The sequence below is a fragment of the Phascolarctos cinereus genome, unplaced genomic scaffold (genome assembly GCF_003287225.1).
Source record: "Phascolarctos cinereus isolate Bilbo 61053 unplaced genomic scaffold, phaCin_HiC Scaffold_5;HRSCAF=322, whole genome shotgun sequence".
In the NCBI taxonomy this organism is placed as follows: Eukaryota; Metazoa; Chordata; class Mammalia; order Diprotodontia; family Phascolarctidae; genus Phascolarctos; species Phascolarctos cinereus.
In genome coordinates, this window is record NW_027555958.1 from 274,667,013 (window position 1) to 274,693,317 (window position 26,305).

Below are 26,305 nucleotides of genomic sequence, written 5' to 3' on the forward strand. Positions count from 1 at the left end.
CTACTGAGGTGTTAAGGAAATCAGAATTTCATCCCAAACTCCTTCACAAGTAGGTTGACTTTTATGAAAAGAAGCTTGGTTCTCAAAATATTCTTTTCATCTATATATTGTTGAATTTTCTCTGCAGTATTTTCAGTGTGGCTATCATCAAGTGAAAATGAAAGACTGAGGGGGCAGCTAGGTGGTGCAGTGGATAGAGCTCTGGCCTTGGAGTCAGAAGACCTGAGCTCAAATCCGACATCAGACACTTGACACTTACTAGCCATGTGACCTTGGGTAGTCACTTAATCCCAACTTCCCAACAAAGGAAAAAAAAAAAAGAAAGAAAATGGAAGGCTGGAACAAGCCTCAAGAAATCCAGAAGCCAAAGGATTAGGTTTGATGTTATTTCACCTCCCAGAAAATGGCTGCCATCTTACATCTATTAATCAGGCTGCTAGGTGGTGCCATAGGATCCTGGAATCAGGAAGTCTGAGTTTAAATCTGTCCTCAGACACTTACTAGGTGTAGACTTAACTCTTCTTTGAATGTGAATTCTAAGAGGACTTGAACTGGTTTCACCTTGTCTTTATATTCCCCTGTGACCAGAACAGAGTCTGGTGCTTAATAAATGTTTGTTGGGCTGGATTGGATTGGATTGGATTAAATTAAGAGCATGCTGTATAGAGAAACTGGTTGAGGCTATTAGGAAAGATGAAACTGTTGTGGCTGAGATATTAGGTCAATCAATTAATAACCCTTTATTAGATCTGGAAAGGTTCTTGAAGGTCTTCTAGCCTGCCTGTTAACTTTACAAATGAAGAAACCAAGGCCTGGAGGGGTGAAGTTACTTGCCTAAGGTACTAGAAGGGTAATAATTGGCAGCCCTGGGATTGGAACTGTACCACATTACCTCCCTAATGAGTAAGCAAGTATGTATAAACTACGTATGAAATTCCAGGCACTGTGCCACGCTCTGGAGATTCAAATGCAATGAATGAACAGTCCCAATTCATAAGAAGCTTAAATCCTAATGGGGAGAGTCAAGTACATAAATAATTATCAGCATACATACAAGGAGAAGAAATGCAAATAAATACCAGGTAGTGAACTACAAAGGAGTTTGGTGAGGAGGCCATTAGCAGTTAAGATGATTGGGAAAAGCCTCCTGTACGGGTATGTGTGTGTGTGTGTGTGTGTGTGCGCGAATGCACAATCTGGAAGAAAAAGAAGGATTCAATGAGAAAAAAATGAGGAGGAAAGTACATTCCAAGTTCAAGGGATGGGGAGTTCAAAGGCAGAAGATGCAGTCTCAGGTATAAGAAACAGAGAAGTCAGTTTGCCTAGATCACCAAGTGTGAGAGGAGGAGTAACGTACTCCATTAGAGTCTAGAAAGAGAAGTCAGGGACATGTTGTGAAAGACTTAAAAAAGTAAATGAAGGAGTTTAAATTTTATCCTGGTGACAATAGGGAGCTATTTGCAGTTTACCCAGGAGGGGAATGACACGGTCAGATCTATACTTAAAGAAAATCGTTTTGGAAGCTGGGTACAGGATAGTTTGGAGATGGGAGAGATGAGTCAAGGAGACCAGTGAGCAAGCCTTTGCAATAATCTGTAAGAGAAGTGATGAGGGCCTGAACTATGATGATAGCTGTGTAAGTAGAAAGAAGGGGTCCACATGAGAGATGTGGAAGTAGAACTGGCAAGATATAGCAACTGAATGGCTAGGTGGGGTGAGGGAGAGTGAGAAGTCAGTGACGCTGAGGTTACAAACCTGGAAGATGCTTAGAAAAATGGTGTCTTCAACAAAAACAGGGAAGTTTGGAAGAAAGGTAGATTGTGGGGAAAGGGAATGAGTTCAGCTCTGGTCACGGTGAATTTGACTTGTTCCTGGGGCACAGAGTCTGAAATGTCCAACAGGTAATTGGTGATGCCAGTTTAAAGTTCAGAAGACAGACAGGCAATAGATATATAGATCTATGAGTCACCAGAACAGAGGTGAAGATTTCTGGGTTCTCTCTCCCTGAGTCATCATCATGGGCGAGGGTGTTCACAACCATCTAAAGTCAATTGGGGCTTTTGGTTCATGTTCTTCTTGAGCCCATACATAGTATGTACCAGAACTGGGGAAATGGGATTACAGGTTTAGATCCAGAAGGGTCTTTGAAGGTCTTCTAGCCCACCTGTTCACTTTACAAATGAGGAAACTGAGGCCCAGAGGAGTGAAGTTACTTGCCTAAGGTACTAGAAAGGTAGTAATTGGCAGTCCTGAGATTGGAACTTTATCACATTACCTCCCTTATGAGTAAGCAATGATAAAAGCTATGGTCAGACACAGCAGAGTTTCTTATCTGAACTCTACCAGCTTAGCTTTATTCCTGATGTCCTATCCCAGATGCTCAGAGGGAATACGCAAAAAAAAGACATTGCCTGGGAGTAACTCAGACAGGCAGGAGCTGAGTCATTGAACTTTATTTTTTTTTTTTGCAGGGGGTAAGGGAGGCAATCAGGGTTACGTGATTTGTCCAGGGTCACACAGCTAGTAAGTGTCTAAGACCAGATTTGAACTCAGGTCCTCCTGACTCCAGGGCCAATACTCTATGCATTATGCTACCTACCTGCCCTGTCAGTGAACCTTAAGGACCAAAGCCATATTTCAGAGGATTTCTATCCATCCCTTATCTCAACCTACCTAAGCTATTACAGTGCCTACTCTTAGTATAGTTAATAAATCACTTTTGTAATTAAGCGTCCCTGTCTATATCCTGACACTACAGAGAGGGATCAAATTATCAAAAGCCTTTTTGAGGTACTAATCAGTCATATCATAGCATTCTGGAAATCCTGTCACTCAATCAAGTATTAAATGGTTCTTACCATGTGCTGTGGATTACAGTGGACAAAAGTGAAACAATTCCTCTTTCAACAAACTTACATTCTAATGAGAGAGGCAAATACATATGTGGGCATGTACATATACAAGACACATAAAACAAATACAAGGTAACCTTGGAGGGGAAGGCATTGAATCCTGTATGAGGAAGGGAGTAATGAAACCAGGAAAGGCCTCCCACAGAAGGTGGGGCTTGAACTGAGCCTTGAAGGAAACCAGGGAAGGCAGGAGGGGCAGTTTTTCAGGGATAGGAGGATAGCAAGTACAAAGCCTTGGAGATGAGAGATGCAGTGTTGTATATGAAAAATACTAGGAAGGCTAGCAGAGTGTATTGTACAGTTGTACATGGATGGGGGTTAAATGTAAAAACAGCAGAAAAGTAGGAAGCAGCCAGGTTGCAAAGAACTTTGAAAGACAAACTCAACTCCTCCAAAAGGGAAGAGGTTATACTTCACAGTGAACATGAGTAAAGTCTGTTCAAGAAAATAGTCGTATGATGCCCAATGTTTTGGTTAAGAAAAAATACACAAGCAATAGTACTGGGGAGAGGAAATCTCACCACAATCTCCTACCTATATTGCCTTTCTTAAGCCTATTAAATAAGAGGAGAAAGTGAGGTTGAGGGGCAGGGGCTTGAAGTGGAAGACATTTACAATTATCCAATCAAGAATAGAAAACTTCCTCACAACTGAAAATGATTCCCAGGCTTCCTTCAAGTCTCAGCCAAAATCCCACCTTCTACAAGAAGCTTCTCCTAGTCTCCCTTAATATGTTAGTGCCTTCCCTTGGCTATCCTACATCTTGCTTATACATAGTTATTTACATGTTGTTCCCTCCATTAGAATGTGAGCTTTTTGACAGCAGGGACTATTTATGCCTTTATTTGTATTTTTAAAAAAAATTTATTTGTTTTTATTTTTTCCCCTTTATTTGTATTCCCAACACTTAACACAGTGGTTGGAACACCATAAATACGTATATGCTTGTTTAACTTGATTTAGTTGCACACAAAGCTCTTCTTATTATTGGTTTATTCTCCATATTTACTCATTTTTATTTTTATTTTTAATTGGGGTTAAGTGACTTGTCCAGAGTCACACAGCTAGTGTGTCTGAGGCTGGACTTGAACTCAGGTGCTCCTGACTCCAGAGCCGGTGTTCCACTGTGCCACCTAGCTGCCCCAATTTACTCATTTTTAAAGAGTCAGTATAGTCTAACAGATACATTAACTAGCCTTAAAGTCAGGGAGATTTTTGGTTCAAATCCCATCTCTGAGACTTATTAGCTGTAGTAGATCCTTTAATTCGGTCATTTTTCAGTTGTGTCTGACTCTTCCAGACCCCATTTGGGGTTTTATTGGCAAACACACAAGAGTAGTTTGCCACTTTCGTCTTCAGCTTATTTTACAGATGAGGAAACTGAGGCAAAACAGGATTAAGTGACTTGCCCAGGGTCACAGAGCAATTAAGTGTGTGAGGCCAAATTTGAACTCAGGAAGTCTGGCACTTTATCTTCCTCGCCACCTAGCTGCCCCATATAGATTCCTAGAGAAGTCGCTTAACTTCTTTGAGACTCAATTGCCTAGGAGTTAGCTACTGATTCACAGATGAGTTGTGAACTGTCCAAATCCCAGATCTTTCATGTACTGATGAAAATGAAAATGAAAAACTCACCAGGGGGGTATATAGACAAGCAATAAAAAAGACTTTGGGTAATTGTAAGTGAATTACTGGGCTGGTGGAGACCCAGGATGGCCCAAGTCATTAATGTCCTTTCCTAAATGGTCTGAGGGTGGAGCTTCTCAGCAGTTTGAGATGAAAAGAACAGAGCTGATTGGAACAGGATGTATTTGCATTCTCTGATACAGATTATATACAAAAGGTTACCTTAAGAGCTCTGGGCATTTTGACTGGCTGTCCCCTATGCCTGAAACGTTCTCCCCTCCTCATCTCTTCCTGGTTTGCCTGGCTCCCTTCAAGTAAGAGCTAAAGACCTTAATTTAAAAGTGACTAGGTCAGCCACTGCATCCTGGGTCACTGCCAGTCACCTTGACTCTTGTCTTGCCCCTGGACTCCAATGACTCTGGAGAAGAAAGTGAGGCTGATGACTTTGCACAGCTCTGCCTCACTTAAATCCAATTCATGTGCAAGTCAAGATATCACCCTCAAGAACAACCACCACCACCACCACCTTAAGAGCAATGAGTTAACCAGGTTTTCCTTTCTTTCATCAGCTGGGGCTCCCAAGAATTCTATATCACAATGATGGTGGCCCTCAGGCCCCTCTCAGTGCTATCTGTTTAGATGTTGCCAGAATTGGAGAAGAGGGGTAGGGGACTTGAATATAAACTGAAATTCCTATCCATCATCTTGTAGGCTATTCACTGATGCTAAAACCTAGCAAGGAACTTCTGGTCAGACCCCTCAGGCTGCGATCAACTTTCTTCTAGAAGACACATTTTTCTCCCCAGACAAGATGATATCCATATCATCCTGAGGTCACAAGCTCATAGGCATAGAGCTGAAGGGAACTCAGTTATCATCTAGTCCAATCCCCTTTTTGTATAGATGAATAACCAAGTCCAAGAGAGGTGAGAGGATCTATTTAAGATCACACAGGTAGTAGGTGGCAGGGCCAGGATTTGAACCAAGGTTGCCTGAACTCCAAAATCCAGCATTCTTTCCACTTCAACTTTCAGGTATTTTATTCTTTAAAAGCCTCCAAAGAGTACGCCTTACATTTTGCTTAGTTCTCTAATTATATTTGACTTACTACTATCACAGCCAAAATCCTATGAGGCTATCCTGTAGTCCATTTCTCTTGCTCAATTTTAATTTTCCTTTTTATGATTACAATCTTGACAAAAATAAATAAGCACCAACATTTCCCCATGTAGAGGAGAGAAAAAGAGGTGTCCCAAAGAAATATGATGCTCGTTATTTAGTCTGTTTTAAAATTAGCATGTTAATTCCAACATTATTCTGCCTGCCTCTATCTCCTTTTAAATTTCCTTCTGCTCTCATAAGTGACTTGCCCAGGGTTACATAGCTTTAATTTAATATTAATTTAATAATTAATTAAATTTAATAGTAAGTGTCTGAGGCCACATTTGAACTCAGGTCTTCCTGACTCCAGGGCTGGTGCTTTACACTGCTTCACCTAGCTGTCCCTGTATGTTTTGAATGGTTAACTGATGCTTTTTTTTCTTCTTCTTCTTCTTCTTCTTCTTCTTCTTCTTCTTCTTCTTCTTCTTCTTCTTCTCCTTCTTTTTTTTTATCACTATTACTACCCTCTTATCCTGCCATAACGTCTCTTGGCCCAAAGCCTTTTCTTGTTACAAATATAGTAAAGTAGAATAAATCCATACATTGGCTGCATCTGAAAATATACATTTCATTCTTTATCTTTAGTCTAGCTCCTCTGCCAAGAGGAGGAAAGCATGATTCATTGTCAAGTCTTCTGGAGTAGTAATTATTCACTGCAATGATTACAGTTCTAAAATCTTTCATAATTATTTCCCTTTATAATATGGTAGTTGTTCTATAATTTGTTCTACTGGTTCTCTTTTAAGTGTCAGAAAGACATTTAAGCGACAATCTGGGTATAGTTTCAAGTTGCTTTCCAGAATGATCAGATTGATCCCAGAGATCCACTAACAGTTGGTTGACTGTTATCCTTTGTTCTTGACAAGGACCAAAACAATATCACTATGTTGGGGTCAAGGTACAGTGTGTCCGACTGTGGCTGATCAAACCAATAGAGCTCAGAAGGCTCTACCACAGGTTGGAAACAAACACTCCATATGAACATTTGGAGTAGTGATGTCTCTAAATTTGCACATCTCACATTTTTACCAATAATGCATTAAGTTTGATTGATCTCCCACAAACCCTCCAATAGCTGTCTTTTTATTTTTGGTCATCATTTCCAACTGATGGGTGTGAGGTAAAAAACTTAGAGTAGTTTTAATTTGAAATTATCTTAATTAATGACTTAGGACACATCTTAATATGGTTGTTGACAGCTTGCTTCCTTTTTTTGAGCCCTGCTTATTTATATCTTTTGCCTATAGTTCTCATAAATTTGCATCAAATCCCTATATAGGTATCAGACCTTTATCAAATAAACTCGGAAACATTTTTTCCTAGTTAACTCTTTCCCTTCTAATTCTAACTGCATAAGTTTTGTTTCTGTAAAATCTTTTCAGTTTTATGTAAACAAAACTGAACGTCTGATAAAACATTTGCTAAGGACTTACTATATGCCAGATACTTTATACATTCTGTAACAATTTAGAATGGATTTTTTTTTCTTCTTCTGCTGGATTTTGTTGGTAGTATAGATAAAGGTTGATATTTTAGTGTTTTACTTTATAACCTGCTAATTTGCTAAAGTGTTAGTTGTGTGAACTAATTTCCAGTTGAATCTTTAGGATTCTCTCAGTAAACATATCATCTGCAAAAAGTGAGACTTTTGTTTCTTTTTTTTCTATGCTTATTCCTTCAATTTCTTTTACTTTTCTTATTTCTATAGCTAGTATTTCTAGAACTATATAATAAATTAGTGATGGTAAAAGGACAATCATCCTTTACCTGATCTCGGTCTAAATGTTCCTCTCCCCTCCTAAATTGGTGACTTAAGCATTTTTCTTTTATACATAATGCTAGCAAGTCACTTTACAATACTAAGGAACATCCTGTTTACGCCAAGGTTTTTTTTTTAATGTTTTAACATCAAAGGGCTACTATATTATGTCAAAAGTTTCTTCTGCATCTTTGATAAAATGGTGTGATTTTTATAATTTTTTATTATTAATAAGGTCTATTATATTTATGGATTTTCTAATGTTAAATCAATTTTGCATTCCTGAAATAAATCCAATCTGGTCATTGTACATACATTTTAACATGTTGTAGTCCTTTTGCAAACACTTGTTTAATAATCTGAATTTATTAGTAGTATTGGTTTGGAGTTTTCTTTTTCTACTTTACCTCTCCCTGGTTTAGTTATCAGAGCTATATTGTTTGCATAGAAATAGTTAGACTTTTTTCTCTCTATTTTTTGCAAACAATTAGAATACTGGAATTAATTTTGACATTGGAATGACTTACTCTTTAAAAATTTAACAAGATTGATTTGTAAATCCATCTGTTCTTGATTCTTTTCTTTAGCAGTTCATTTATGGCTTGTCTAATTCTTTTTTTAAAAAATTTACGTTATTTAACATTTCTATTTCCATGTTCTTTAAATCTAGTTATTTTATATTTCTATAAATATTCATCTGTTTCACTAAAGTTATGTTTTGTTGTAGTACAGTTGGACAAAATAGTTTGAAATCATTTCATTTACATCTGCTTCACCTATTATGAAATATTTTTCTTTTTTTTTGTGCATGTGAGGCAATTGGGGTTAAGTGACTTGCCCAGAGTCACACAGCTAGTGAGTGCTATGTGCCTGAGGTCGGATTTGAACTCAGGTCCTCCTGACTCCAGAGCCGGTGCTCTATATACTGCGCCAACTAGTTGCCCCCTAACATTTTTCTTTTTTAAACTAACAACTTGGTTTTCCTCTTTTTAAAAATCAAATTAATTAATGGTTTGTATATTTTACTGATTTTTCTTATAAACTAGATTCCAGTTTTAGTCATGACATCAATGCTTTTCCTTTAAAACTTCTCTTTCTCTTCAGAATTTCTATATTTTGTATTTGGTTAGGATTTTGTGATTTATTATTTTCCTATTTCATTTTTAGTTTCATGTCAAACATATTGGCTTGTTCTTTCCTTTGTTAAAGTGTTTAAGAGATATAACATTTCTCCTTCAGGAAAAATGGTTGCTAGAAGTTTTGGCATTTTGTTTCATTGTTTTCATTTTTTAAAAATGCAATTATCCATTATTTCTATGATTTGTTCTTTGACTCACCAACTCTATTGGATTAAATTATTTAATTTCCATTTAAATTTCAATCTTTTCTTCAAATGCCCTTCATTGATTATAATTTTGTTGTACTATCATCATCAGCTGTTTAATATTTCTGCTTTTTTTGCATTTGTTTATGCCCCAGCACTTTAAATTTTTGTAAAGATGCAACCCATAGCTAAGAAATATGTATATTCCTTTCAATTCTCACTCAGTAATACTAGTGATCTATTACATTTAAGCTTTCTAAAATTCTATTCAAGTCTTTGACTTCTTTATTCTTCATATTTTATTATTGTGTCTAAGAAAGGTCTGAAGGGGGCACATTAATATCCTCAACTATGATAATTTTATAGTTTACTTTTTCCCTGTAATTTGATTAACTTTTCCTTTATTTAGTTGCTATGCTGTTCCATGCATACATATTAAGTACTGATATTATTTCATTATCTATTGTACCAAAACATAATTCAGTTTTGCTGCTTTTCTCTTTTAACCATATCTTTTTATTGTTTCCTTGCATAAGAGCATGACTGCTATACCTCCTTTTTTGAATTCACTTGAGGCTTCAAAAATTCTATTCCTGCCCCTCATGTTAACTCTATGAAATCTTTGATTCAAATGTCTTTCTTATAAACAATGTATTGTTGTATTCTGATTTCTAATCCACTCTGCTACCCTCCTCTTTTTAATGAGTGAGGATATCCTATTCATGTTCACTGTTGTGAACGCTAATTATTTGGCTTCCTCTACCATAACATCTTTTACCATTTCATCTTTCCATATTCCCTCTCCCCCAACCCCCAAATAATCCTGATCTTTAACAAAGAAGATGGTGGAGAGAGAAAGAAGAAATTTAATCAGCACTAATAATCGCTAATTGAAATGGTCTGTTCCCTAAAAAAAAAAATTCTCTACTTAACAAATAAAAAAATATAATTTTTGTATGCCAGGCAGATCACAAAAAGGTCTTGTTGCCATGAATCTATACTGTTTTTAGCTTGAATATCTTTCCATGAATACAACAAATTCAACATGTTATTTTCAAAGTTGTCCTGTTAGTCTGTGTCTCCCCCTGACCTTTATTAAGTTCTGTTCTGTGCGTTTAGAAAAAAATGGTCAATGGCCTTCTTTTAATCTTTTTTTTTTTCATTTTGGTTACCCTGTTGCTATACTTCCTACTTCACCATTCCCCCAACTCTCTCTTCCAAATGGAAAGAACAAAATGCTTATAGTATTGTGGATAGTCAAGCAAAGCAAATCTCCACATTGGCCATGACAAAAAAAAAATGTATGTCTTGTTTTACATCTCAGGTCTGTTCCATTTTTTTTAGAAGGTGTGGGTAACATTTCATCATTGGTCCTTTGGAATTATGGCTTCCAATTACATTGATCAGAGCTTTTAAGTTTTTGTTAGTTTTTTCCCTAAACAATGGTAAAGTGATGGCATCTGGGTTTTTGCTCACTGAATTCAATATCAATTCATAAAGCCTTCCCAGGTTTGTCTAAAACTGTCCTTTTAGTTATTTCTTATAATGTGATGATATTCCATTATATCCATATACCATAATTTCTTTCAGCTATTCCTTAAATTGAAAGGTACTCATTGTTTTTTATTTCTTTGCCACTACAAAAAAGAACCGACACACGTCTTGTACAACTGGATTCTTCTTCCTCCTCCTTTTTAAAAAAAAATCCTTTTGGAGTAAAGGAATACTTAGTGGCATCGGTAGTTCAAATGGCATGTGACTTTTGGGGTATTGTTCCAAATGGTTTTCCAGGATAGTGGAACCAGTTCAAAGTTTTATCAACAGAATGTTAGTGCACCTATTTTCCCACTGCCCCTCGATCAACTATTTTCCTTCTTTTGGTAATTTTTACCAAATTTGTAGAAAAAGGGTTTAATTTGTATTTCTTTCATTAGTAGTAATTTGGGGCACTAATATGGTCTATATGGTATTAATGTATTGAATTTCTTCTTTTAAAAATTACCTGTTCATGGCTCTAGTTCTTAACAGATTGAATCAATTTTTTATATGTTTTGGATATGAGGCCTTTATCAAAGAAACTTACTGTGATTTTTTTCCTCTGTTAATTATTTGCTTCTAATTTTAGCTATATTAAATTTGTGTGCAAAACCTTTTTGATTTTATGTAATCAAAATCATCCATTTTATCCTCTGTGATTCTCTTTGTTCTTTGTTTGGTCATGAACTCTTTCTCTATCCAAAGACCTGAAAGCTAATTGGTTACTTCCTCTAATTTATTTATGATGTCATTTTTTCTGTCTAAGTCATGTATCCATTTGGGACTTAACTTGGTATATGGTGTGAAATGTTTGTTCTACAAACATTTTGACAAACTGCTTTCTAGTTTTCTCAGCAAAATTTCATTATTATTTTTTCTAGTTCTATACAATAATCCTTTGATAGTTTAATTGATATGGAACTGGATAATTACTTTAGGCAGTAGTGTTGTTTTGATTATATTGCCTTAGTCTACTCATGAGCAAATTAATATTTCTCTAATTAGTTCTGAATTTATGTAAAATATATTTTTAGTTGTACTTTTATAGTTCCAATGTGTATCCTGATAGGCAGATTTCCAAATATTTATAAATTCTGCATTTATCTTATATGGAATTTATCTTTCTCTTCCTTCTGGATTTTGTTGGTAATAGAAAAGCTAATGATTTCTGTGGTTTTATTTATTTTGCATACTACTAAGTTGCTCAAAATTATTGTTTCACTTAATTTTTAGTTATCTCTCTAGAGTTAAATAAACCACCAAATCATCTGCAAAAAGCAGATTCGTTTTGTTTTCTCTTTGCCTATGTTTATTCCTTGTATTTTTCTTGTCTTATTTCTAACTAATTTTTAACACTTTCTTCAAAGGCTATTTACTGCATATAATTTTTATTATATTGTGGTCAGTAAAGGACACACTTACTATTTCTGCACTTCTGTACTTGTGAAGTTTTCATGCCCTGACATATGGTCAACTTTTATAAAGGTTTATAAGGTTTGCATTCATTTGATTTTGTTTCTCAATGTCTCATGGAGTCATTAGCTTCTACTTGCCCAATTCTAATTTTTAAGAAATTCTTTTCTTCAGTTTTGTACCTCTTTTTCCATTTGACCAATTCTATTTTAAGGTGTTACTTTCTTCGGCATTTTTTGATGCCACTTTTACCAAGACATTGTCTTTTCATAATTTTCTTCCTTTGCTTTCATTTCTTTACCTAATATTTCCTCTACCATTCTCATTTGATTTTTTTTTGGGGGGGGAGGAGGAGGAAGGTAATTGGGGCAAAGTAACTTGTCCAAGGTCACACAGCTAGTAAATGTCTAAGGCTGAATTTGAACTTGGGTCCTCCTGACTCCAGGGCCAGTGTTCTATCTACTGTGCCACCTAACAGCCCCTCGTTTGATTTTGAAAAGAATTCTTTAGCTCTTCCAGGAATTCTTGTTGGGCTTGTGTCTAAGTAACACTTTTCCCCTTTGAGTTGTTACTTATAGCTGTTATCATCTCATTGTCTTCTTCTGAGTTGGGTCTTCTGTTACCATAGTACCCTTTTATGTTCTTTTTCTGTTGCTGGCTCATTTTTCTACTCCATTTCTTGATTTTGAACTTTGTCTTAAAGTTGGGTTCTGTTCTTGGTGGAAGAACACTATCTCAAGCATTAGGGTTTTTTTTTTTGTTTTTTAAATGAACTGCTGTTTTCAGAGCTAGTTCTGGGGGTTGGGAAGTTTTCAGTGCTTCAAGATAGGGTCATAGGGATCTGGGGAGAGGTGGGGTCACTGCTTTCCTGGTTTGTACCCTGATCTTCATCCAAGAAGGGCTCCCCATCCCTTCCATGACATACTTTTAAGTTTAATCTTCATTATCAACATTTTCTTTGTCACTTTCTAACTTAGACAATCAACAAAATGTGTAATCAAGCCCTGATACTGGTTTCATCATGAAGTATAAATACTTACACAATAGGCTTTCACAAGCCAATTTGATCTGGCTCCAGCACACTTCCTGCCTTACTCTTTCTAAGCCTATTCTTTGTCCTCGTTGTGACCTCTGGCCCTCAAGCTTGCTCTGGCCTCACTTTGTTCCCTTCATAGTCTTGACCCATTAGTGAACCAGTTCAACTCTATACTATTTTCTGCTCTTCAATCCCCTGTTCTTTTGTCCCATCTCTGTTCATCACTGGATTATTGCCCACCATCCATTGGCCACCTCCATTCTTCCCCAAGTGCTAGAATGAAGCTAGAGGACATGTAACTGACTAGGTCCAGCCATTCTGGCCTACTTGGTGCTCCCCACATAGGACACTCATCTCTCATTTCCAGGTCTTCAATATTTATATGAATGTTTTCTCTCCTTGCCCCCTACCCCCACCCCAGCCTGGAATGTTCACTCTCTTCACCTCAGACTCTCTGGTTTCCTTCAAGACTCAACTGAAGTGCTATCTTCTGTGGGAGGGTTTTCCAGGTCCCTCACCCCCCACACCCCCAGTTTCTAGTATAGGTTCCCCACCCTTGTTCTAGTGCCTTCTCCTCCAAGGTTGCCTTGTATCAGCGACACACACACACACAGATGTTCTCCTCTGTTAGAATGTAAATTCCTTGAGGGCAGAAACTGTTTCACATTTGCCTTTGCATCCCCAGCACTGAACACCATTTCTGGCAAACTATAGGTGATTAATAAATTCTTACTGACTGATACAGAAGGTTCATAATAATTACCTGCTGACTGATTGATGAAGAACAGGCATTTCTCATTCTCTGTGTAACAGTCCTTCATGGTTTCCTCTAAGTTCTTTTCATGACTTGCCTCTCATAAACAACAACAATACTAGCATTTATATAGTGCTTTGAGGTTTGCGAATGATTTTACAAATATTATCTCATTTGATCTTCAGAACAACCATGGGAGGTAGATGCTATTATTATCCCTATTTTACAGATGAGGAAACTGAAGCTGAGAGCGGTTAAGTGACTTGCCCAGGGTCACATATCTAGTATGTGCCTGAAACCAGATTTAAACTCAGGTCTTCCTGACTCCAAGACCAGGGCTCCACTGAATGTACCACCTAAGCTGTCAATAATAAGACAGTTTAGGAAATAAGAAATACAGGAAATGGGGGTACAGAAGTCTATCCTGCTCTACAGGAAAATAGGAGAAGGGGGATAAGAGAAGGGAGGGGGGAGAGATAGAAGAGAAGGCAGACCAGGGGAAGGGGTATTCAGAATGCATGCCATCTTGGGGTGGGGGGAGGGGTGAGAAATTTGGAACTCAAAAACTTGTGGAAGTGAAAAAAAAATAAAGAAAGATTCCATTTAAAAAATAAATAAAAAAATAAATGCTTAAAAAAAAAAATAAGACAGTTTAATACCTGAAAGCTTGCAAAGACCTTTGCATACATTATCTCAGTAGGTCTTTATAAAAATCCTATTTATAAGAACCTTAACATTGGATTTGGAGTAGTTTCCCTGATTATCAATTCTGATGTTTATCGAAAGGTTCTCCCTTTAAGACCCTGGCATTGTGAAGAAATCTATCAACCTGGGCAATCTCCTAATCTTCAAAGTGTCCTATTTTGGATTGTTTAATTTCTTTCTTGTCATTGCCAAACCATCAATTGGAGCCTATGATCTCTTAGATCAGAGGACTGATGGTAAGCAAATGATGTTACTTAGAGGTATGTTTCAGGGCAAAGTTCGGACAGCTTGTGGGAAGGACTTTCTGTTCTGGCTCTAGACCTTGAAAGCAGCCCAGACTTAAGTATATTAAGGTTTGTGTTAGAAACCAGAAGAAGCACCACTGAAAACAGTCCCTAGCCTATCCCTTGGCCTACATGTGTGAAAAGTATCTCTTTATGAAGTAGAGGGTAGCCACATTTTGGCCGTCTCAAAATCTCAGCAGTGTTATGTGTTGGTGGTCTAGGCCCTACTGGTAAGTAAATACAAGACAAAAAGAGGGAACAGCAAATACTGATCTTTAAGACAGATCTCTTCTAATGTTTTACACATCTGAGCAAACTCAGGGAGATGACTCTACTCTGTAGCTGAATCTGAATTGGACTGTTTATGGAGGCATGTCTACTTTGAAATGACTCAAAGCAGTGGCTATGTTTGGGACTGTTGACCATCTCTGACCAGTTAATCTGATCTACCCCTTTATTTTAAATCTAACATCCTTTCTTAAATAAAGGCCAAAAGGAGGGAGAAAACAGGCTGAGAGAGGGTAAGCATCTTGTCGAAGCTCACAGAGCTAGTCAATGTCTGAGACAGGATTTGAACTCAGATCTTCCTGCCTCTGATCTCAGAGCTTCAGCCATTGCACTACACAGCTGCGTAGATTTCATTAAGAAATCGATCTTTGGGCTTCAGTTTCCTCATTAACAAAAGGAAGGAATTGGACTAGATGACTTGCAAGGTCCCTTCTTGCTCTAAATTTTTGATCCTAAGATTCTAAGAAATTCAGATCCAACCCAATCTACTAATAGAATGCATTTATTCCTATTTACAATTGGGAATACTATCTGAACATTGATGGTCTTTTTTCAGGTCATTTACATAGCACCTTACCATTTACAAAAGGCATTCTCACAACCCTATGAGGCTGGTACTTCAAGACTTCAGGGATATGCAACTTCATTTGTGCAGGGTATCCCTCTGCCAAGAACTATAATTCCTCTATAACTTAGGAGAAGGTCTCTGAGAGACGAAATAGCTTATCATTTACCACCCTATGGCCAACCTCATAATACGTCTCTCCAAAATTAGTTATTCCTGTCCTGGGACATTAGGCATAGAGTCTGTTTCTAGGTCTTTACTGAAAAGTTCCAGTTTGGTGAAAACTACCAGAGCTTCCAACCCATCAGCCTAAAGGCAGCCAGGTGGCACAGTGGATATGGCATTGGATCTGCAGTCAGGAAGACCCGGAGTTCAAATCCAGCATCAGACATTTACTAGCTGTGTAACCCTGGGCAGGTCATTTAATTTCTATCAGCTTCAGTGAAAGAGGGATCACAATAGCACCTTTCTCCCATGGCTGTGGTGAGGATCAAATGAGAAAAGCACTTTGTAAACCTAAGAAGTGCTATATAAATGCTAGCTATTATTAACTTTCAAAGAAAAACCCAGCAGCATCTCCACTCTATTATGAGGAAGTTAGTGTTAGCATTACCACCCCCACTTTGCAAACGAAGAAATGAAGGCTCAGAGAATGAAACGACTTTGTCTATGGCCAAAGAGATACTAAGCGCCTGGGCTGGGACTTGAACTCACAACTTTGGGCTCTAAGACCAGTGCTCATTCCATTATATTGGGTTCTCCCTCTTAGAGGAATGACAAGTGTGATATGGTGGAGTGAGATGGTCCATCAACCAAGTGATGAAATAATAAAGTCTGATCATTTACTAGAAACAGATAAAGCTGATTTAACTTTTCCTAAATTATGTGAATAAACCAACCAACAAAAAATGAACCCCTAACTCCCAAGCTTTCCAAATAACATTGATTGTTATTTGTGTATACCCTTGGAGGTTGCTTCTTTACCCAAAGCCTTTGTAAAATCTTCATGTTTATGAGAAGGAAAATCAAATAAGATACTGTACAAAGCTCTTTTCAGGCCGTGATGTGATATCTAAATGGTAGGTCATTATTATTACTGTCATCTAGTTTCCAATCACAGATAATTTTAAGCACTCCTATTTGATAAAATATTTGCAACTATTAAAAAAAAACCCACAACTCCCATTTAGAATAAACCCTTCCTTCTAGGAATACAGCAAGGGAAGAAGTTTGAAATCTACCTACAGGAAGTTGGTATGGGTCATTCCTTGTGAAACAGACAAGAATAGGACTTCCTGTGACTCTACTTAGTCAGCAGTCAGTGATTCTAAAGTTATTCTCTGTCTAGACCATAGTTCATAATTACATCTTTCATTAACATGCTCACTTGGACCACACTCTTTTCAAGACAGGAAACAGTACTCTTGAATTTTATTTTTCCTCCTAACATCCAGGCAACAGTGGAAATCAGATAGACTGAAACAGAACCAGAAAGATATCAAAGTTTTAAGTTTATTCTTTAAGTTGCTTAAGGGAAATGGACTGACTTACCATACCACTCGTCAACCCATGCAAAAGCCTGTCTGTGCCCAATCAGCAGGATATCTCGGACCACCTGAAAAGTGGAAGCAAAACTCCTCGTCACAAAATCTCATAAGAAATAAACTGGTTTCCTGGGGAAAACAGGTTCCTTAGCCCCTCTCACTATATACAACTGCCACCATTATTATTTATGAAAAAGGTAATGGCAGTTAAAAAAAAAAGAGTATAGCAGTGTTATCTGAGAATCATGGGGTCATTTTCACTGTGTGTATATGTTTGGGTCTTAAAGGGATGTGCTAATGGCAAGCCCCTCAGCGCCAATTCAGCAGGGCAATTAGCTTTGATGTTAGTTACCTGTGGAAGTCTGTCCTCACTCATCTTCAATTAAAACGGTGGATGCTTTTCACTTACTGAGTCAGGGTGGCGTCTCCCATTATCCCAAGAAGGTAAAGGTGTGATTGTTGGAAAAGAACTCAAGTCATGTGCACACTGGAGTATAGGCTAAGAGCCATTATGTTCTTTAATGATAATAGCCGACATTTATGTAGCTCTTAGAAGGTGCTTTGTGTGCATCTGATCTTACTTGATCCTCACAAGGGCCCTGTGAGTTGGTAAAGTGAGGATAATAACAACGTACTTTACAGGGTTATTTAGAGGATCAAATGGGATGATGTAGGCAGAATGCTTTATAAACCTTAAAGCACCATATAAACATCAGCCATTATTGTTATATTATATATTAGGTCATGTTATATCATATTATGTTATTATTTTACATTATACTATATTCCAAATCTTGAGTTTGTGTGGGAAGCCTTTCCTTGTCCCCCTTAATGCTAGTACCTTCCCTGTGAAATCACTTGCAGTTTCTATGTATCTTATTTGCACATAGTTATTTGCATGGAGTCTCCTCCATTAAAATGTGAGCTCCTAAAGGGCAGAGGCTGTTTTTGTCTTTTCTCATAACCCAGTACTTAGTACAGTGCCTGGCACATAGTAGGTGATTAATGAATTTGTATAGGGGCAGCTAGGTGGTGTAGTGGATAGAGCACCTGACCTGAAGTTAGGAGGACCTGATTTCAAATCTGGGCTTCAGACAATTGACACTTACTAGCTGTGTGACCCTGGGCAAGTCACTTAACCCCAAGTGTCTCACAAAAAAACAAAAACATATAAAAAAAGACTTGTTAGAAAATAAATTTGTGTTGACCGACTTTCTACTTTACTGAACTTAACTCTCTTTTCTTCAAATAACTTCCAAATCTTGTTTACATTTCGAATTGCATTTATTGAGTAAACTGCATTTAAAAAATACACTAAGGACACAGGAATAAAATTCTGACACAAATACCCTCATGGTTTGACTTTTTTCTTCCAAAGAGCTGGAAAAGATGTTGGAGATTTTATTCTAATGCCTTCATTTTATAGGTATATAGCAGGGATGCTTTTTGCCTTCCTTTACATGTCTAGTGCTTAACACAATGCCTGACTCATAGTAAGCACATAATAACTGCCTACTGACTGGACTTAGCATATTTCCTGGCACACAGTAGGTACATAATAAATGCTTGATGACTTGGCTTGACTTATAGATAAAGAAGGAAGAAGTAACCCATGGTTTGTCATGAAAGAGATTAGATGGTAGGAGATTTTAAGACAGAAATCTTATATTTAAAATATATAAATTTATGGGCTCTGTGAAGCATTAAAATAAATATTCTTTGCTTAGCACAGTGCCTGGCACAAAGTAAGTGCTTAGTAAATTTTTAATGACTGACTTGTTCATACAGTGCACCTGTACACACGTGCATTTATGGCATACGTGTCTATTGTATGTACATGTGTGTACCGGTATGTTTCCATGACAGTGTGTCTTAACATACCCTCAGTCCTGCCAAACCCACTTAGCAACTGACAAAACCTCTCATCTCATGCATGTTTCAGTAGATGACAGATTTGAATTTTGTGGGGTTTTATGAAGCAGGAAAAGTACTTATAATGAAGTGTTTATTACTCAGGGCATCTAAGTAGCTAAAGAGGCTTTTATGACATGGAAGGAGGAAAACACATGTAATGAAAATGAGCAGCAACATGCAACAATAGACACTTGAGTGCTGAGTATGTGAAACTGGTAAGACTTAAAGAAAAAGCAACCATGGCATCGGGAAATACACCCCATTACATTAGGCACAACACAGCTGCCTGTCGGAAACCAGGATTCAATAATGCTTTAAGAGTTCATATTTTAATGGTTTTTCTGACTGTGAAGGGATCTTTAAGAAACAAAGGTGTTCAAAGAGAGGCATCCTTGGAATTTTAAACCCACAGAAATGCGATCCCCAGATACTAATTAGTCCCTTCGATGCCACAGCAGGTGTTTTTTGAGCTTTGAGAACACTTTAGTCTATTTAGGAATGGGCACCAGGGAAAATTCATAATCCTGTACAATGCTAGTAAGTATTTTGAAGATGAGGATAAAATTCTCAAGATTAGCTTGAGTCACCCATGGGAAAATTACTGGGCAAGTGCTGGGGCTACCTCATCATTAGCTTCAGGAGAGGGAATGATACCATTCCCTAATGGCAGTGGCCTGAGGGAGGGAAGATCACGATGGACTCAAGGGATGCACAGAAGAGATGTCTCGGGAATGATGTCAGAACTTGAGTTGGAAAGCAGAATTTTTAACTCTGAAAGCAATCCCCTGAAATGTACTCTTCCATTGAGTAACAGTGGCCTCCTTGCTGGTCCTCAAATAAGACATTCTATCTCCTGATTCCAGGCTTTTTGCCCTGGTTGTCCCCCATGTTGGCTTCCCTGGCTTGCTTCAAGGCCCAGATAAAATTCTATCTCTTACTAAGAAGCCTCTCCTGATCCCCCTTCATGACAGGGCTTCCCTTCTGTTGATTATTTCCAATTTCTCCTGTATATATCTTATTTGTACCTTGTTATTTGCTTACTGTCTCCCCTATTAGACTGTAAGCTCCTTGAGGGCAAGGACTGTCTTTTACCTTTCTTTGCATCCCAAGCACTCAAAACAGTTTGTGGCATATAGGAGATGCTTAATAAATGTTTACTGATCGACTACATTACTGCCAAATGACTGGTGGCAGAACGGGAGTTAGACCTTTTTCTCCACGTGTTCCACACCACACTAACCATTGTAGGCTCTGCAGTGGTCAAGGAGCTGGTGCCCGAATAAAGCTTGGGAATATTTATTCACTGGGGGCGGCTACATGGTGCAGTGATTAGAAGCGCGGGCCTGGAGAAAGGAAGGCCTGAATTCAAATGCAGCTTCAGATAACTTACCAGCTCTGTGATCCTGGGCAAGTCACTTAATGTTTTTTTGCCTCAGTTTCCTCATCTGCAAAATGAGCTGGAGAAGGAAATGGCAAACCACTCCAGTATCTATGCCAAGAAAATCCCAAATGGGGTCAAGAGTTGGACATGACTGAAACAACTGAACAACAACTTCATCAACAATACTTATTCATTAATTAAAACATTAAGAGTTTTCAAATTCAGTCCATACTTAGTTATTATTTATGACACCCAATTTTCCAAGAGGGAGAACTGTGGAGGCAGATGGAGACTGTTCCTTAGGCACTCAATTCTAGCACCACTTTTTAAGAGCTAATAAGAATAGCTAACATGTGTAACATTTATAGCATTTTGAGATTTGCAAAGTTCTTTACATAGACACAAGGGACAGAGGGCAGACCTGTGATTATATTGGTCAAAGGGAACTCCCAAGTGAGGAAACTCTCTCCACTAATGCAAGTCGGCACCGTCTACAACATAACATGTCCTAGTTAAAGGGCCTTGAGTTTGAGACCTCCGGAAGAGCAATGAGGCTTTTAAGGCTTATCCCAGGGTCCTATGGCCAGTATATCTCAGAGTCAGGACTGGAACCAAGGTTTTCCTGGGGTCAAGGCCTGCTCTCTAGCCACTGTACCATACTAGCTGTGATGCAAATGTGTTACATACATCATCTGATTTGGTTAAGAATTCTGCAAAAATCAAGCATTTAGATTCTGGATCTCCAAGTCCTTTATCCTGTGTTACAGATAAATGAAAAGATCTGCAGACTCTCTTGCAATCCCAAATAACGTACAGGCTAACTAAACTGGGGGAAAAAAATGGAGGTAAGGGATGCATTTTTTTGTTTTTCCTGTACAGACCAGGGCCACATGCCTATTCTTTTCTTTTCTTTTTTTTTTTTGATGAGGCAACTGCGGTTAACTGACTTGCCCAGAGTCACACATCTAGTAAGTGTCAAGTGTCTGGTCTGAGACTGGATTTGAACTCAGGGCCTCTTGACTCAAGGGCCAGTGCTATATCCACTGCGCCACCTAGCTGCCCCCCACATGCCTATTCCTTAAAAAGCTAAGCAACTTGGGGCACTTAGATGGTGCAATAGACAGAGGCTCTGAATTCAGGAGGACCTGAGTTCAAATTCTGCCTCAGACACTTACTAGTTATGTGACCCTGGGTAAGTCACTTAACCCCAATTCCCTCCAAAAAACCACCCCCAAAACAAAACAAACAAAAAAAGCTAAGCAATTGGTCTTCAGCAATACGTTAGTTAGATGGTTGATTATTTCCAACTTATCCCATCTATAACGTGTGCCGTACATAGTTGTTCACATGTCGTCTCCTTTATTAGGAGACTCCTTAAGGGCAGGGACTGTCTTTTGACTCTTTCGGTATCTTCAGTGCTTGGCACAGTTCCTGGCACATTTGTTTTTGTTCAGTCATGTCCGATTCTTCATGATCCCATTTGGGGTTTTCCTGGCAGAATACTTGAGTGCTTTGCCATTTCCTTCTCTAGCTCATTTTACAGATGAGGAAACTGAGGCAAAAATAGTTAAGTGACTGGCCCAGGGTCACATAGCTATTATCTAAAGCTGCATTTGAACTCAGGTCTTCCTGACTCCTGGCTCTGCGATTTACCCACTGTGCCACCTAGCTGCCCATTTGTTAATACTGGAAGCATTTTATGAATGGAGTACTATGTGATTTCATAATCAATTTGCCTTGTAGAGGCAGTTCATACTTTTGTACATATATCTTTCCACCCTGGCCAGATCTTAAGCAATATGGTGGCTTTCCTTGGCCCGTGCTTAAATCCATAGTATGGTTTTCACTCACCTTGTGTACAAATTGTTCTACTCTGGTCTGAAGTCCCCAGACTTCGAATTTCACAGTCACCAATTTGTAGGAGCACATGATGGGTTGGTGACTATCTCTCCAGCCTTCCCTTAAATGTCCTCTCCCTGTTTTCTCTGATTTAAAATGTTTAGGATCCTGAAAAATAAAAAGGGAAAAAATTGTGATTTAAAAGTACAATTAATAAATACTAACAACTCTATAAATGCACAGTGGAAACCAGTCATTGGCCATTTCATCAGAAACTTGTTTTCCAACAGAGAATACCTCAAGAAGTATGAAATTAAAATGCGGAAAAGACACTATGATAATCAGAGCCTTGGCTAAAAATAATTGTACTGGGGGCAGAGCAATTTGGGGTGGGGAGTGTGGTGCAGAGCATAGTCTGACTGTGGGTACAGTCATGCCAGGAGAGGAGGTCGATCCTCCCCCAGACAGTCTGGGTTGTGGGAGAAGGTGGAAGCCAGGCACACATATCTAGCATCCTGTTATCAGGATGCTGAAGATGGCAGCATGGAGGTGGTTCTGGAATATCTGTCTAGGCTGCTGGAGTAAGATGGAGTTTATAAACCCAATCACTCCACGTTAGTTATGACCCTGATCACAATGGAATCTCAATGATGCCAACCACCACTGGACGCAGGCAACTTGCAGATTTTAAGTTATCCATATGTTGTCAACAAGACTCTTTTTAGTACTGTATAAATAAAAGAGAAGCCCACAGGGTTTGAGCATCTAAAATTCTCAGTGGGGCAGCTAGATGGCGCAGTGGATAGAGCACCGGCCCTGTAGTCAGGAGGACCCGAGTTCAAATCCGGCCTCAGACCAAACACTTGACACTTACTAGCTGTGTGACCCTGGGCAAGTCACTTAACCCCAATTACCTAAAAAAAAAAAAATTCTCAGTCCTGGTGTGTAATGAGGACCTGGAGTCAGAAAGCCCTGAGTTCAAATCCAGCCCCCAGATTACTAGCTGTGGGACAGTGGGCAAGTCATTTTACCCTCTGTCTGCCTCAATTTCCTCATCTGTAAAATGGGGATAATAACAGCACTTACTTTCCAGGGTTATTGTGAAGATCAAAGGAGATAACTGTAAAGCATTTAGTACAGTGCCTGGCACACAGTAGGCTCTATATAAATATCAACTCTTATAACTAAATATTTAGGCGATTGCTAAAAATGACATGGATATTTCCTTGGCAGAATCCTAGGTTCTGGCTCTGTTTGTGGATATTCATATGTAAAGGGAACATAATATGTCATTATCTCGAGAAAACATTGACTGAGTACCCACTAGGAACACAGTACTGCATTCGGTCTTACATTTTGCTCACCCTCACTGAGCTTTATTTTCTTTGTGTTACGTGGGAGGAAATTCACCAAGTACAGTCCTGGAGAGAAGAAAACAAGACTATGCTTGCAACCTGCTTTTTAACAATGTGACTTTCAATTCTTTCCCCACCTAGGAAAACAATCCTGCAATGCTGCAAAAGATCTGTCCGCTAAGCTCCACAGTACAGAGCCAAATCCACTTCTAGGGCTGTGCATGGGTTCATCTTCTCTGTCCCGATCCATAGACACTCAAGACCTACTCTTAGGTCCTGATGACAGTCCCCTTCACTTATTATTTATAATTTGTCAAATCTAGCCAGCATATAAAAAAGTTGTACATTCTATGCATTGTCCCACACCCTGGTAACTCACTTCTGCAAAGAAGGTAGGAGATGGGAGGTGTCTTCTCATGACTCTTCTTTGGAGTTAAGATTGGTCATCATAATTTTATAACATTGAATTTCGATTGCTTTTTCTTCACGAGCTTTGCCATATTCATCATATTCAAGTTTCTTACAGCACAGTAATACCGCAATACATTCATGTACCACAACTTCTTTGGCCATTCCCCAACAGATGGGCATCTAACTTTGTTTATAGAAAATGCTATTAAAAACATCTGGTACCTGGGGGGCCTTCATCTTTGTCATTCATCTCCTTGGGTTATATGACTTAGTGGCAGAAACTCTGGGTTAGAAGGTAAGGCAAATGGGTGAATCAGTGGATAGACCTGAGTTCAAATGTGGCCTCAGACCCTGACTAGCTGTGTGACCCTAGGCAAGTTACTTCATCTTGGTCTGCTCCTCTATAAAATACGGCTAATAATAGCACCTACCTTCCAAGGTGAGCGTGAGGATCAACTAAGATTATATTTGCAAAGGGCCAGGCACATGACAGGCACTCAATCAATGTTTATTTCCTTCCTTCCAGATGGATAGTGTTTTTTCAACCAATGAATTCTGTGTTCAGCCACTGAATTGTCTTCCGCATTTTGTGCCAACTGAAAAACCTCTGCTTAAGATTCATTCATAGCTCTCTCTCAAAAAGCAAAACCCCCAAGCTTCAATGCTTTCATTTCCAAAGAAGCACAGATGTGAGTTGTGATTTCCCGAGACTAGCTGCGAAGTACAGATGGGAGACGTGGTTTCCTGCCTGTAAGGCAGAGGGCACAGATGCTAGGATAGTTTTCAAAAAGGTCTCCTGTAATTTGGGAGAACTTAGTGGGAGATTTAGTGGTTCAGCCCAACTACCCCCAAGCTTCCCTTCTTCCTCTTATACTACAAAATGCAAGGAAAAAAATACCCCAGTACAGTACAGAACCAGACCTTAACAGCATCATGCAAGAAGAGGATGTGGTTTTGTCTTTTTGTGAACACTTCACTTCAAATGGCAGCACTGAAAGTTGTAAACTAGGCACCTGTAGTTTTCTAGAGAGCTTATGGTGGTCTGAGTAGAGACAGGAACTGAAGTGTGTTGGGCAATATAAAGAAGCTATTTTTTTCAAACGTTCAGAACCTGTCCTTTGGTTATTTATCCTTGCATGCATATTGCTATATCAGCTATTTAAAAGGTGTAACAGCACCAGCGGGTTTAGCCAGGTTGTAAGTAACAGCACATTGAGGGGTTGGGGAACCAGGACTGGGAAATTGGGGTGTACAGGAAACAATGGAGTCTGAGCAGCAATCATTCAATCTATAAATGAACACTGATTAAGCATTTATTCTGTGCCAGGCACTGTGCTATAGGAAAATTATAATGGCTAATACCATTCGCACTTCAAGTTTTGCAAAACACTTCATATGTATTATCTCATTTGATCTTCTTGACAACCGTATCAGATGGGTACTACTGTTACCCCCATTTTACAGAGGAGGAAGCTAAGGCTGAAAAAGTGGTAAAGTGGCTTGTCCTCTCTCTGATTCAGAAGCAAAGTTAATAAACAGAAAACAAAAAGACATATTGGAGGGCCAAAAAGGAAGGGGAGTTGGGAAGGTAGCATCCACACAAGGCAGATGGGGGGCAGCTAGGTGGAGCAGTGGACAGAACACTGGCCCTGGAATCAGGAGGACCTGAGTTCAAATTTAGCCTCAGACACTTGACACTAGTTGTGTGATTCACTTAACCCCATTGCCTAGCCAACCCCCCCCAAAAAAACTAACAAACTATCCCCCAAAAAACCACAAGGCAGGTAGTCAAAGGGCTAGTGACCAAGAATAGGGAGGGGGGGTCCCCACAGGACTGTCAACAAAGAGAAGTCTCCATCACTGAGAAGCCCTCCTATTCCAGCTTCAGCTGACTTTACTCTTCCCTCATCTTAATGAGAGCTGATGTCAAGTCAGCCAACAAAATTATTAAGTGCTTATCGGATGTGAGGCACGCGCTCAATGCTGGGAATACAAAGAAAGGGAAAAACCTACTCCCTGCCCCTTATACTAGAATGTGAGTGTGTAAGTTAACTGTGGACATATAAGATGATAAATATAACGCAAATAGCTGATAATCTTAAGAGGGGAGGCACTGGCAGTGGCGGTGGGATTCAGAAAGGTCTCCTGCAGAAAGTGGGATCTGAACAAATCTGAAGGAAGCCTGGAAAGCCAGGAGGCAAGGAAGGAGAGTTTCCAGGCACAAAGGACAGGCAGCAAAAAGGGATGAAGGCAGGGGCAGCTGGGTGGCACAGTGGATAGAGCACCAGCCCTGAAGTCAGGAGGACCTGAGTTCAAATCAGGTCTCAGACCAAACACTTGACACTAGCTGTGTGACCCTGGGCAAGTCACTTAACCCCCATTGCCTAAAAATAAATAATTAAAGTTTTTTTTTTTAAAAGGATAAAGGTGAGATGAAATGTTGTATTTGAGGAATCCCAAGAAGGACAGTAGCGCCGAATTATAGGATACTTGGAAGG

General features: G+C 38.8%; 1 protein-coding gene across 3 annotated transcripts in view; it reads right to left on the minus strand.

Annotated features, from left to right (window-relative positions):
• PITPNC1 (phosphatidylinositol transfer protein cytoplasmic 1) overlaps positions 1-26,305 on the minus strand; it is a 360,189-nt gene that overhangs the window by 18,481 nt on the left and 315,403 nt on the right. For all 3 annotated transcript variants that reach the window (XM_021000755.2, XM_078155882.1, XM_021000756.2), the window contains 2 exons: positions 22,054-22,209; positions 16,915-16,978 (listed from right to left, as the gene is read on the minus strand). In XM_021000755.2, coding sequence (XP_020856414.1) covers positions 16,915-16,978; positions 22,054-22,209 — 220 coding nt within the window. The remainder of the gene's footprint in view (positions 1-16,914; positions 16,979-22,053; positions 22,210-26,305) is intronic.